Source organism: Rhodnius prolixus, unplaced genomic scaffold, assembly GCF_049639745.1.
Source record: "Rhodnius prolixus isolate KJV_2025 unplaced genomic scaffold, Rpr scaffold_3, whole genome shotgun sequence".
Lineage (NCBI taxonomy): Eukaryota > Metazoa > Arthropoda > Insecta > Hemiptera > Reduviidae > Rhodnius > Rhodnius prolixus.
The window spans coordinates 17,551,696-17,565,627 of record NW_027411603.1 but is presented as its reverse complement, the minus strand read 5'-3'; the positions used below and the strand labels follow the sequence as shown (position 1 = coordinate 17,565,627).

General features: G+C 31.6%; 1 protein-coding gene across 2 annotated transcripts; it reads left to right on the top strand.

Annotated features, from left to right (window-relative positions):
• Positions 1–1,610: 1,610 nt before the first annotated feature.
• On the top strand, positions 1,611–13,631 carry LOC141453757 (uncharacterized). Of its 2 annotated transcripts, none has more exons than XR_012458172.1 (11): positions 1,611–1,823; positions 2,255–2,353; positions 3,456–3,551; positions 3,680–3,763; positions 3,839–3,872; positions 5,354–5,427; positions 5,517–11,057; positions 11,608–11,695; positions 11,770–11,922; positions 12,557–12,670; positions 12,748–12,886. XR_012458172.1 is itself a non-coding variant. In XM_074127325.1 (11 exons), the coding sequence occupies exons 1-11, from the start codon at positions 1,743–1,745 to the stop codon at positions 13,404–13,406; spliced, it is 6,612 nt and encodes a 2,203-aa protein (XP_073983426.1). In that variant the 5' UTR covers positions 1,611–1,742; the 3' UTR covers positions 13,407–13,631. The 2 variants fall into 2 exon arrangements, 1 of the variants encoding a protein (XP_073983426.1); XM_074127325.1 differs by lacking the exon at positions 12,557–12,670 and adding an exon at positions 13,201–13,631 and having other exon boundaries at positions 12,748–12,903.
• Positions 13,632–13,932: the final 301 nt, after the last annotated feature.

The following is a 13,932-nucleotide window of genomic DNA, read 5'->3' as shown; positions in this document are numbered from 1 at the left end:
GCTGTATTTGCATTAAATATTTACGCACTTCATTAGCGTCGGGAGTTTTTCAGCACTACCCAGACACTGATCTCATGTCTAAGGGCAGTCAGCTGCACCCAACCCGGGATCTCTGCGTGCTCTAACCACTGATTAATAAACACTAACCCTTCCCATTTTTACCTATTATAAATTTTTCCCTAGTAATATTTTCATTTTTATTAGACGTTTAAATTTCATTAAATGTGTATAATTTAGATAAATTAATATACAGTGGCACTAGTTTTTTTTGTGTGTTCTTGGATTTCATACATGGATAATGTAAGAAATTTACATTAAAGTGTGTTTAGCTGTCTGCCTCCATCCACGATACCTAATTTGATATACGGAGGTAGTTGACAGTTAATTTGGTACTGGCCTAGCTGAAAAACTACGAATTAATTTTTTTTTATAGATACTCTGAAATCCTTAGAATACCTAAAATAACGTTGAAAGAGAATTAATATATATCTAAATTTAAAATAAAGTAGTGCTTTTTTTTCTCTGATATGTTTTACGTCCTTCTACAGAACAAGTTTCGTGTTTTAAAAAATATCATCAAAATCTAAGTTCTTAGTACATATTCAATTATGTTTGACTATATTAAATTTATATTAGCAAAGATTTTCCTCTCTCCCAAGCACAAATTATTTTTTTTTTCTGCGTTCAGAAAGTTCGTTCTGGGCCCACTTTCCAGACACTACCACTAATTACTTTCAACTTTGGATTAGGTAATCTAAATAATTGTGGCAAAAATGCCCATTCCATCTGTCTGCACACAAGGCGCGTAATCGCACAACCGCTAATTGTAGTTAGACAGGAGTTCCTGCCTCACACCTACGCAGTATATACTATTCATAAATTACTGTTACCAGTGCACTTAAAAACTCTCCATATCGGAATATTCTATATTAATAATTTCATTTTTGTATTCTTATCTTTAATTTATACTGTTTCTATACACATAATTTTTTTCCCCCTGTTTAGATTACTTCTCCATTCTGTTCAATCACACTATACAGTAAATAGGTTTCATAAGATAGAAGATGTCGTGACAAACCACTCTAAAATACTACTTCTACATTGCAGTATATTGAAAATATGTTTCAAATTTGTACAGTTTTTCTTTTTAATGAATCTTACTCCTCGTTTGAATTTGCCCTTCCACATTAAATTATTTGGCAAAATTTTCAAAACCGATGTTAATATCCAGATTAGTAAATATTAGCTTATGAATACAAGATTTGGGTTAAATTTGTACTCCACTCCATCTTGTTTTACTTAAAATGTATATGAGGTTTTATTCCTGCATTTTTTAACTTTTATATTTGAATAATGATTTAACATCTAGGTAAATCAACGCAACTAAATTGTAAGCGAAATAGAACTTCAAGATTTAGCTGGGCGCCTCCCCATTAAATCAAATGTAAGGTAAGATAGGTATAAATTTCATTGATGTCTTTAAAGTTCTAAAAATAACGAAATAACGTAATTTAAAATTCACATTCTAAGAATTTTTTCACAAAAATTACCATTTACTTTAATTTTAAAAAAAATTGGACGGGGAACACTGTCAAACGGATTTACTTGCAGTCTGCAGGTTTTTTCGATAGTTGTTTTAGTAGTCTAAAAGATAAACACCGTCTGAGATAAACGTATTTTCCTCTGCTATATTACGCCTTGAAAGTAATTGCTGATTTTTCCTCAATCCGTGACATTTTTAAATGGAATGCACGCAAGTGTTAATTGGTTCACCACCAAAGGACATAAATCCTTCGGAGAAAATAGACGAAGAAAATATAATTGTTAGTAAGTTTAATAATTAGTGTTAGATTATGGATTCCAATGTAGCTTATGGTTTAGAATTTATTTTAATGAAAGTATCTGACTGTAAGATTTAATGACGTAAATGATTGTTTTTAGAACAAAAATTTGGATTCACTATAAGAATGCATAAAAAGTTTTTTTTTTTTGAGCCGTCTGACACCTCAACTCTCACATAGCGATTATTACAATTAAAATTTAGTACAGTAATAAGGTAATATAATTCCTAGATACACTAAGTCTCTGTGTGGATTTCTTTTATCTTTGATTTCTGGAAAGTAATACTACTTTATGTAGTCCTAGACAGGAGGACACCCCTAGCATAGGCTTTTCTCGCCATATGTATACATCACCAATAATGATAAACAAATAACTTTAAATACTTGAGTAAAATTATTTAATTTTTTTTTAGGTAGCAAAGTTAACTGTTAATGGAATTGTACATGATATATTTAATCGCGAAAACATTATTGGAAGAGGAGATAACTGCAATATTATTATAAATAATGAGGTATAATTTGTAATATTTTTTTACACATGTAAAACTTGATCGACCTCTTGTAGAGGAACTTTTATTTTTGTCAATGTTGTAGTTGTCGGTGTTTGTCGAACTTTTTTGACTTCCTGGCAATCGGAGGGTTTTAAAGTGAACTTTCACAGTTCAAGTTCGGAGACAAAAGTTAGATGGGTGCAGGAAGTGATGGCAAAAAGTACAATTCTAATCTTAAAAATTAAAAAATCTTAGTGCGATACGCAGATGATAGTCACTAATCCTCACCCTATATATGTATTGTACTTACTATAAAATTGTTAGCCAGAAAGAACCTATTGCAAAAGTAATAGTGATTTCTTATATAATCACCAATTTTGCAACTGCCCTACCAGACATTTTTAAAATTTTTAATAATAGCACTAAATTCTATTGTGCAGTTATATTAAAGTGATACTATTCATTTTGCTCATAAAATATTTGCTAATGAAAAGTTAGTATAACAGATTTATTATTGCTATCGGCTTGTATGTTCTTACAAACTTGAGCAACTGTCTTCACCAAGGAGGTAACATTAATTCCAAAATTTAAAAGTGGCTACATCATTTGAGTGCTTTCAAAAATGCTTCTAGGTTATTTGAAACTGTATTAAAAAGAGGTGTTTTTTTAACTGATTATTGAACCAAGTAACATTTCCTTCACGTTTTTGGGTTGAGCCATTCAACGCCAAGAATTCAATATAACTTTGCGCTTGCGGAAAGGAATTAAATTTGAAAAATGCTAAATTAGCCCTAAGCGTCCATTTAAACATCTGAATATTTCAGGAAGTAGTTTCTGTTTTTCGCTTTCAATAAGAGGTAGAAAAACAAGTAAGGGAAATAAACTGACGTATTGGCATTTTATAATAGTTTATATCTACTTTGGATCGTAAACGATTTGAATATTGAAGAATTTACTTCCTGCCATGTAAATTAAATCCAACTTCTACAAAATATTTAAGTATCTTCACTGTTTAGACAATGTTTAAACGAATGTTTTATTACTTAACAGTTTTGTAAAAATTATAAATTCCTTTCAATTTCAAATGATTGTTTTTAATGTTGAAAGTGTTGCGTTACTTTAGGCTGTTTCCAGCCAACATGCTATAATTGAAGCAAGTGAATGTGAAGAACATATTCTTTATGATCTTGGAAGCACTAATAAAACGAAACTAGGAAAGGTATTATATTCTAAGTAGTAAATTAAAACTTTGCGTTGAGGAAGAAGTTTAGTAGTAATTTTTCTTTTTAATATTTATCACAATTTTATTATTTGACTTATTCTTATAATAAACTTTTTTAATAACAGAGAACATTGAAGCCAAATATAAGGTATTTTATCAATGATGGCGCAAATTTAACTTTTGCTGATCAGTTAGCGGTGTACAAATATGTGAGTTTTTAAGTAATGAGATAAAGATTTTAATACATGTAACCACTTTTCTATACATATGTGAATTTATTCTAGGTGTCCAATTCACCTAAACATCACGGTAGTACAAGTCAGTACCTTTTGTTGATAAATTTTCATATATTAATATTAATTGTATAGATAAGTTACTAAAAAAATTAATAAATTATAGCCTTGAGCATAATTTGTGTTCCAAGGTATATGGCTATCCAGAAGAGAGATACAAACTTCACCTTTTTTCCACAACGTGGAGTTTTACGTCAAAAATAGATACACAACGTGTTTAAAGTAAAATTTTCCTGGACCTGTTTTTTTTCTCTTTTTTTTTTTGTTTACTTATTAGAAATCTTATTTATCTCCGTAGTAAGTGATATCACTCTTTTATTATTATCAAATAAGACTTACTCCTCATTAAAAAGAAAAAGTTTAAACTGACGCCATCGTTAGATTTTTACCAAATCTCCCTTACAGCAAAGAAAACAGATTCGACTTCAACTGTGTTCCATGCATCTATTATTCTCTGACTCAGTTTAGCTGGAGAGAGAATTTCAGTTCGATTCTCATAAAACTATGTTTATAATTTTTTTTTATAAAGAAAAATATATATATTTTTTTTTACTATGTATAGGTTTTTACCATCCCTCAGTAACATTATTTACCATATTTTACACTTTTTTTTTATAGGAAGTAGCCCAGATGTGTCAAATCCGGAAACGAGGTGCTACTGAATCGTCGACCGAATCGCCATGACATTGCCTATAATTTCAGTTAACTTTAGGGAAGATTTGGATGTTTGAAATTGAGTTCAATAGATCCAGATTCCAGAAAAGTACGTGCTACAAGAACATTCGACTTGTAATCTGGGTGTTTTGCGGTCGGCAGTTATCCGAGAAACTGTTATAGAAGCCGTACCTCATTTAAAGCAACATTGATCATTTGACGTTCAAAAATCAATGAAACCTATTCCTGGAATGATAAATTAATAAATTTTAATAGAATATTTAGTATAAACTATTTAATCTGCGTTGAAAAATTATACTTAAATTCCAGGATATGTTCCTTATTTTATTTTAATTTAATTTTGTATTAGGAAAAAAAGATTACTTAAGAGAAATATTAAAATTATGTGCTTTAAAACTATGCCTTTCGTGCAGTTTTCGATGACCATTTTTTGTACAACTGTCCTACCGAATATGTACTTTTATTAAAGCACACATTAAGTGGAGGTAAACCTATGATTTAAATGTTAAGTAAAAAATAAATTTAAGGTTCGTTGAAAAAATATGTATTCAATCTTACCTCCTAAAATATAACTACTTTAAAAAATTGAGAAATCTGTTTCTGATGTGAAAACATCTTTAGGTAGAAGTTAATCTGTAACTCGCTTCTGGCACCTCCCAAAAAATCTCGAATTTTGATTAACGAAAAACTCAAAAAAAAAGTATATGTATTTTTAATTTCTTTTTTTTTGGGGCCATCTTAGTTTCCGAGAACAGAAACATCTATATACCTTGGATCACTCTGTACATAATGTTATATATTTATGCATAATATTTAGATTTTATTTTGTAGATTTCACAATACCTGAGACACCAGAAAAATGTGAATCATCGAATTTACACTCCCTTGAAGTGTCGGAAACAAAGGTTAATTCTATTCTATGGGATGTTGATTGCCTTTTAAAAGCAAAATTATTATGAAAATTGATTGCAATGACTTGTTTTGATATTTTCAGGATGATGATGATATTATAAATTCGTCGGATATTGATATCTTTGATGAAGAAGAAATATGTAAGCACGAAACAGATATTAAACTTTCTTCTATCATCCGGGGAAAAAGTAGGAACCATGATGCCATTAACCTTGAAGCCGATAAGAAATCAGAAATTCATCATGCTAAGTCAAAAGCAAATAAGATCAAGGAAGAAACGTCTCTTAAAGAAATTATGGAAACTTATTCGCAAGAAAATCTTAGAGAAAATGAAACTTTTGAGGAAGGTAGGTTATTTGATGAAAGGGAAAGTATTTATGATATTCCTACGCAAACTATAAATGAAGAAGGACACTTATTTGAAGAAACAAGCAAAACATTTGAGGTAGAGATTCAACAGGATGTAATGAATTCTAGAAACGCTGAAGGTAGAAAGAGGGAATTGGTGAAAACACCGGATAAAAGCTGCGAAATGAATGACCAGTTTGATATTGAAGAAGCTGACACATTGGATCCAACAGAATTTGAGATTAATAGTATTACAGTGTCTGAAAAAACACTTCCAGCTGTTACGAAAGGATGTACTAGAAACGTCGAGAACCAATTCAGTAAGATAAAGCAGCCTGGAAATTATGTTGACGAAGATGAATTTAAATTTAGTGGTAGGAAAGTGAATGAAATAAATACCCAAGATATGCTATGTAAAAGTCGGGATGATTCAGATGATGAAGCAGAAGAAATGAAACCACTCATTGTGATGGATATTCAACTGCCAAAGGAAGAAAGGGAGGACATTAAATATAATGTATTTGGTAAAGAAAAGGTTGGTTTAGATTCATTACATAGTAAAGAATTACCAGACAATAATGGTTGCATCAATTTAACGGTTAAAGAAGATAATATATCTTCCGAAGTCCGTTCTAAGTATCAAAATGAAAAAGTAGATAAATGTGCTTTTGAGTTAATAAATAAGAAAGATAGTTGTTGTGGTAGCCAAAAAAATCTTAGCGCTAAAGAAGATTCTGAAGAAAATGTAAATTACAAAGAAAAAAAGATGAAACTGTCCCAGATGATGAAATTTTCAGCTTCAGGTGAAAGTAAAAGAGATGTCACTGCCTTCTCCATGTTGGGTTCAAATCGTTTGCCAGAATTGTGGAGCCAGCCTGTTGTTAATAAAAACGTGGTAACCTCAAATGAAGAAAATAATTTATGTTTTGATAAGTCAACAGGGCCGCAAACAAAAATTACTGATTTCGAGGATTCGTCAACGTTTGTAAATCTAACATTAAGCAATATGCAGTTTCAGCCAACAGAAAGCCAAAAATGTCTTTCAACTGTTGTAGCCACCCCAGCTAATTTTAATGAAACAAAAAGAGAATTAGAAAGTGCAGTTCAAGAAAAACAAAATTCCACATCTAAGTCTGAAAGATTGGGCGATTCTGATATTTGTAATTCAATGAAACAATCAGTTTTGATTTCTGGAGATATGTGTAATAAAACGGAGAAGGGGTTTTTTGAAAAGGATAAATACAAAGAATTATTCAATCAAGCAGAAGATGTGATACATACAAAAGAAGAGATTTCTAAAGCCGGGGAAATAGTATCCGAAGCAACGAGTGATCTCAAGTCTTTGAATGATTCAGATATTTGTAATTTATTGACCCAACCAATCTTGACCGTTGAGAATATTAATGCAAAGAACGTGAATAAAGATATTGAAAAGAAAAAAAAGATTACAAATTTATCCAACAAAGTCGAAGGTTTGATATTTGAAGACAGGGAAGATGTACTTATAGATAGAGAAAGTGATAAAAATAATTTAGATATTGGTGATTTAAAAACCCAACCAGTTTTGACTGCAGAAGACCCACATGAAATAGAAGAAAATAAAGTTTGCGGGAAAAAATCAAAGTTTCCAGCTCTGGAAATGAAAAATTTAAGTGTAAAGGGAGAAAACAAAATATTCAGAAAAGAAAAAGCTGTAGAATTGCTCAGTAGATCTAATGATGAATTTCATAAAAGCGCTTACGAAGGAGATAAAAATGATAAATGGATTTTAAATGATATTGATATTTGCGATTTAGAAACACAATCAGTTGTCACAACATCTAAAGATCAGCTTGCAAAGAAAGAAAGGAAAAGTTGGGTACAAGAAAATGAGTTACAATCGCCCTTCAAAACAGATATTGTAAGTCCTCAAGAAGAAAATCTAGAAACCAAAGAAACTATTTCTCTTCAGGGTGAAGAATGTGACCAACAAACTTTTAACGATACTGACATATGCGATGTCTTGACCCAACCTGTATCTCTGGTGCTTGAAAATGTGATTGATAAATGTGAAAACAAAATAATAAAAGAACAAAAAACTATAGAATCACCTGGCAAACCTTTTTATGGATTTCAAGTAAGTGGTAACGAAGAAAGTAAAAGTGGTTGTCAAAATATTTCAAACGATGTTGATATTTCCGATTTAGAAACACAATCAGTGGTCTCATCACCTGAAAATCTGCTTACTAAAGAAGGAAGTAAAACTTGTAAAAAAGGAATTGAGTTACAACCGTCCCTAAAAGCGGATGTTGTAAGTCCTCAAAAAGAAGAGCTAGAGGCCAAAAAAACATTACCTATCCAAGAAAAAGAATGCGATCAAGAAAGTTCTTGCGATATTGACATTTGCGATGTCCTGACCCAACCAATCGCCATGACGCCTAAAAACTTAGGTGATAAGGGCGAAAACAAAATATACAGTACAGAAAAAGCTATAGTATCACCTGACAAACCTTTTTATGGATTTCATAAAACAGCTAACGAAAAAGGTGATGTTAGCAACATTTTGGGATTGAGCAAATTTGAGTCTCAAAAATCCGAGGCTAATAAAAATCGAATGCAAGAAAATGCACTTGCTCTTACTAAAGAAAACGTTGATGAAGAAGATGATAGCTGCTTGTTGACACAACCTGTTTCAATACCACACGTGGAGTCTAAAGATCAACAGACTCTACTGGGTAAAGAAAAGATTGCGAATTACCACTGCATGGACAACAAGTTGACACATCTTTTCCCAAAGAAATATAATTTTTCTAAAGTTGAAAGTGTGAACAATAAAAGTAAAAATCAAATACTCACTTCCAAGGAACGTCTTATTGAAGAAGAAGACCAACTAATGTGTAATACAAGTATGAGTGATCTTAGCTTCAGTAGTATGCTAACGCAACCAATTTTACCACTAAATGCTAAAAATGAAAAAGATAATGAGATAAAGGTGACCAACAGTAACACGGAAGCAGAAGGAAACAAGAGTGCTGGCTTCATGGTTAACTTACCAAGCAAAGACTATTCTTTTAAGAAAAGTGAAAATAGCGTAAAAAGTGTAATATGTGATGAAATAGATCAAAATTTAAATGATGATAGTATCAGCGACATGTTAACACAACCAGTAATAGTTGATGACATTTCTCATCACAAAGTTAAGGAAGCATTGGAAGGTGTAGTCAAGTGTAGTCAAAGAAAAGACACGGAACAAAATTCTATTAACAAGATAGAAATCGCGAAAGAGAAGTTTTCACATTTTGATATATTATCTTCAGTTAAAGAAAATAAAAATGTTAACAGTTCAAGCATACGACCAACTGTAGGGCAGAAAATTGAGCATATTTTAAGTGATAGTAGCAGTATGTTTTCAGGGACATTGAAGAAAAAGTTTACTAAGCAAGTGACTGCAACAAGTAAGCACCTAGATCCCATTGTCCCCTCGCTCAGCAACATTGATAGCAATGAAAAAAAGGAAATATCGAACATAAATCAGTTTAGAGCTTCTGAAAGTCCAATTAAAGATACATATAAAAGTAATCATACATCAATTTCGCCAGTTGATTCAAACGAAGGTAATGAAGTCGACATAATAATCCCAGAAAATAGAAAAAACATTACTTTGAGATTAAAAAAGGAGAAGAAAATAAAATCTTTAGAATCTGAAAGTGTGCAGAAAGAATGTTTAACTGAATGCTCAAAAAACAGTAAAGGAATTGAACATGATCTCACACATCTAGTAACCAATTCTAATAATATCCAGTCCGGGGAACAATCTGAAAACCAGCGAAAACTCAGTAAAGTAAATCATGTTCCAATTGCCATGTTAGAAGGAAGGGCAGAAAAAAGAGAAAATGATCTAACAATAGAAAATACATCAAATTCTGTTGAAATTAATTCTATTAGTTGTATTGTGGCAGATAACAGTTCATGTAAAAATAATAAAGGAAAGTCTGTAACAGTTCCTAAAACTAACAATAAATCAGATAAAGGTGTATCAAAAAAAAAAGTTCCTTTAAACATTGTTACTTCCAAAATTAATAGTGATACAAATGACGCTAGTGAAGAGAAAAAATCCCAGCTTGAAATGGGAAGAGGGAAAAGAAAACGTATGAAGAAAATATATAAAGATTTTTCTACTGACGGAGAAGCAGAAAACTTGGATTCAAACCATTCAGAAAAAAATAGTCAAAATAAAAGCGCAAAGGTTGGTGAGTTAGCTGGGAATTACAACAATGTAGAAAACCAAAAGAAGTCAGTTGCAGAACGTAACAGAAAAAGCAAAAAAAATAAACAAGATGAAGAATTAAAAAGCAAAGAAAATATTTCTAGTCATAAAAAACCATGTACTAGAGAGTTTGACAGTTCATTAACTAGTGTTAATGAAGAAGGCAAGTTTGGCATTAATTTAAAGGAAATCAGTCAGGAATTAAAAAATAAAAAAAAGAAAGCTGAGGAGACTGGAAATTATAATCAGAGTAAAATTAAACGAAATGATTCAACCATAACAAAAACATTTACTGCTAGCCTACAAACTTCTGATTCAGAGCGTGAGAATTTAGACTCTTTAGAATGCAGTTTCAATTTGAAAAATTGGAATAGCCCTTTAAACAAATCAGAAATGAGAACTTATTCAAGGAAAAAGTCATTCACTTCTGTTTCTGGTGGACATTCAATTTCTAGTTCTGATCAATTCAATGAATGGAAAAACATAACTATACAGGGCCAAAAAATCTCAAAAGAAATTAAGGTTGAAAGTAGCATGCCCTCAAATGACAGTACTTTGAAAAGAGGCCTCGAACAAGATAGTACAGAAGTACCTTCTAAAAAGAAGTTTAAAACTAAGAAAGTAAATAATGATGCCCGTGATAAAAAGAAAAGTGTAGAGAGCCAATCTGAAATCAGGACTGCTAAGCAAAAAGCATTGCCAGTACAACTAATATCACCCGTTATTAGATTAACAAGGTGCCATTACTCGGAAAAGGTGTGTAAAAATAGTACATCTAATAAAGAAATTTCCTCCAACTCTTCAAGAAAAGCAAATCACTCAAGAGAGGTAGAGGAAAGTGGTGAGTCATTTAATGAAGACAAACTTAATTTTCCTAAATCATCTACTCCCATAAAATCTGGAGGAATCAGCTCGGTCATTGATCAGAGAAATGAAGTTGAAGATTCATTCACGGCATCATTTTGTTCCGATAAAAGTGATGAGTCCTCTCCTGCTAGACGATCAGGAAGAAAAAGGAAATTAAACTGCGTAAGTTTATTTCCTTTGATTAGATTGTCTAATTTACTTTTCTATAAAGTACATTAAGCAAATAAGTAAACGTATTTGAAAAAAAATCTTATGTAAACTTAACATTAAAATTTTGTATTATTCACCAAGCAGTCTACCTCTTCTTGAAGACAAAATTAAAGCATCCCAGAACATATTACTGCCTTTAAATTTAAGGACTGTACAGACAGAAAAAAAAGGCGTAAGCAAGATGGCAACGGACACGACGACTAAACGAGACTTTTTAAACGGGAACAAACAGAATCAGAATTTTACAGCCAGTAAAAATCATTCTTAACAACTTCGGACGAATCTCTATCGTACTCTACTCGTCAAATCTCGCACACAAATACTGTTCTCCTCCACTTGAACACGACATCTCTTTTCCTCTCACCTGTCTAATGTATTTTTTCCACATTCGACATGAATGATCTGTCGCACAATTCAAACTCAAAAACACACCATTCTGGTTAGGAATTTATACATTGATTTTTCTTTCTATAATTTCTAATTTAATTTCACCAAATTTTAGAGGTTGCAGCCTTTTTTTGGTCTTAGTGAAAATGTAATGTTTACTGGCTATTCAGATACTAAGGCAGCAGCAATTATTAATAAATTAGGTACTGTTCTGTTTCATTTCAATACTCTTGTCGGACATAATTAAGGAAACCATTAAATATGAAAAATGTTTTAGGTGGACAAATCGTTGATTGTCCAAAATCATGCACAGTACTTGTGACCGATAAGGTTCGCCGAACTGTAAAGTTCCTCTGTGCTGTAGCACTTGGACGTCCGATTGTTTCTCCTCAGTGGTTGACCAGTAGTAAGACGTCGCATACTTTTTTAGGTAAATATTTATTTTTGTTCTACCCGCTATGTGTTCATTTTATTTTTTGACATACTATCTTAATTTTTTTAGAATTACTCAAGTAGTTTTACTGAATCCTTTTAAATGATTTCATAAATTATTTCAGGATGGTACATAAGATTAGAAGTTGGTGAGGGTTTTGTTTTTCATGCAGCCGCAACTTAAAGATCTCTTTCTCTAATTCAGTGATTGCAATGCCGTCAAACAGAAAATGAGGCCCCACCCAATGACACCCCTGTCTTGCCAGTAAAGCCGCTTCAGAAAGCCCTACATTTCCAAACAAAAGAGCTGATCTTTACGCCGTGCACCAAAGTAGCGGGAATAAGAAACTTCCTTTTCCTTATTCATCATAAATAACATTAAATAACATCTCTTAAAAAGATTTTCTTGACTTGAGCTTGGTGTTCCCCACCTTATTTCAGTCAGCACTGTACCATGACATTTTGTTGCCAAGATTACGGTGCCAAAGATCTTATGGTTAAATGCATAATGTCCAAAAACCGCCTAAGGCTAATTCCTTTCCGAAGACGGAGGACTCCAGTTCATTAACTAACTAGTGGTGAATGGCTCGCTCTTTATGTATCTATCTATATCTTTTCTCATTTTTCAACAGGAATGATAAAACACTAACTGCCTGAGTATGGGTAAGGGGTCACTTGTTGGGACAGAGGCCATCCATGGCCTAGATCCTATTCCTTAAAATACTCTTCTCAAATAATAGTTGTTGGTAATTTTCAGTTTTTTTTTTTTTTTTACCATTCAATCACAAATGAAATAATTATTTCTTTCTGTAATAACTTTCAGATCACGATAAGTATCTGTTGAAAGATAAAGCAGCGGAACAACAATTTTCTTTTACTCTTAAGGAATCTTTAGCAAAAGCTAGAAAAACGCCTTTGTTAAGAGGAAAGTCAATTTTTGTCACCAATTCTGTCAAACCTCCTCCATTAGACATGCAAAGTAAGTTTTTAAATTAATTTCAACATTTGTTTTTTATACTTGTGATTGATTCTAAAATTATTAAAACGTTTTAGATTTTTTTCCTCTCTCTCTTTCTCTTAGTACTATCCTCGCAACTTAAAGAGAAAGAAGTTTTGTAAGACTCTTATTTAAGGTTTACTTTTTTTGTGATAATTAAGGCGGTCAAAATCTGTCATTTGAGTCTTGAGACTTCTTAGTACACTGCTGACCCTCGGACAGAGTTCTCCCCTCTATACAACTATTTTCATTACAAAGAAAATTTTGTTCATCTTTCAGGTATTGTTGAATGTAGTGGAGGAAAATTTTTATCTAAAGTACCAACACATTGGCCTCAAGATACTGTTATTATTTCTTGTAACGAAGACAAATCTGTATACAATAAATATAGAAAAAAACAGCAAAACATTCCTATTGTATCTGCGGAATTTATATTGTCCGGCATATTACAGCAAGATTTTAATCCCGATAAGTATATTTTATAAATATCTATTGTAAATGCATAAAGTGTCTTTGTTCAGGAAATAAAATTGAATATTTTTGCCATCTTAAGAAATATTTTGTGTAATTTAATAAAAAGTTGGTTTTATACTGTGAGAATGAAATATATAGATTTATTTGATAAAACAGTGATTTCATGTAATGTATTTGTAGTAGGCATAGAATGTAATTTAATGTCAATAATTATGTAAAAAAACGTCCATTATTAATACTTTCAATCATTTAACAAAAATACCCATAGTATTCATACATTAAACAAATAGTTGTACAGACTATCTTGCCATTTATTAAATTAGGAAAATGCCAAGAAGAGTTAACGTTACTGAGCGTATCTAGTATGAAATGATTTCTTAATAGAGAGAACCATAGCCTAAACAGAAAAAGGTGATAGATTTCTTCTACCAGCATTTAGCAAACTACGTAGCTGTTGAGGATCTATTGTATGTAAAATATTTCTTAAACTTAATTTCATATAATAATTGTTTACTCATCATCACAGATATGAGGCAA

Coding starts and splice junctions, on each gene's coding strand:
- LOC141453757 (XM_074127325.1), top strand. CDS start 1,743: ATGGAATGCACGCAAGTGTTAATTGGTTCACCACCAAAGGACATAAAT. Junction 11,058..11,607: donor GAAAAAGGAAATTAAACTGC/GTAAGTTTATTT, acceptor ACCAAATTTTAG/AGGTTGCAGCCTTTTTTTGG. Junction 11,696..11,769: donor AGCAATTATTAATAAATTAG/GTACTGTTCTGT, acceptor AAAATGTTTTAG/GTGGACAAATCGTTGATTGT.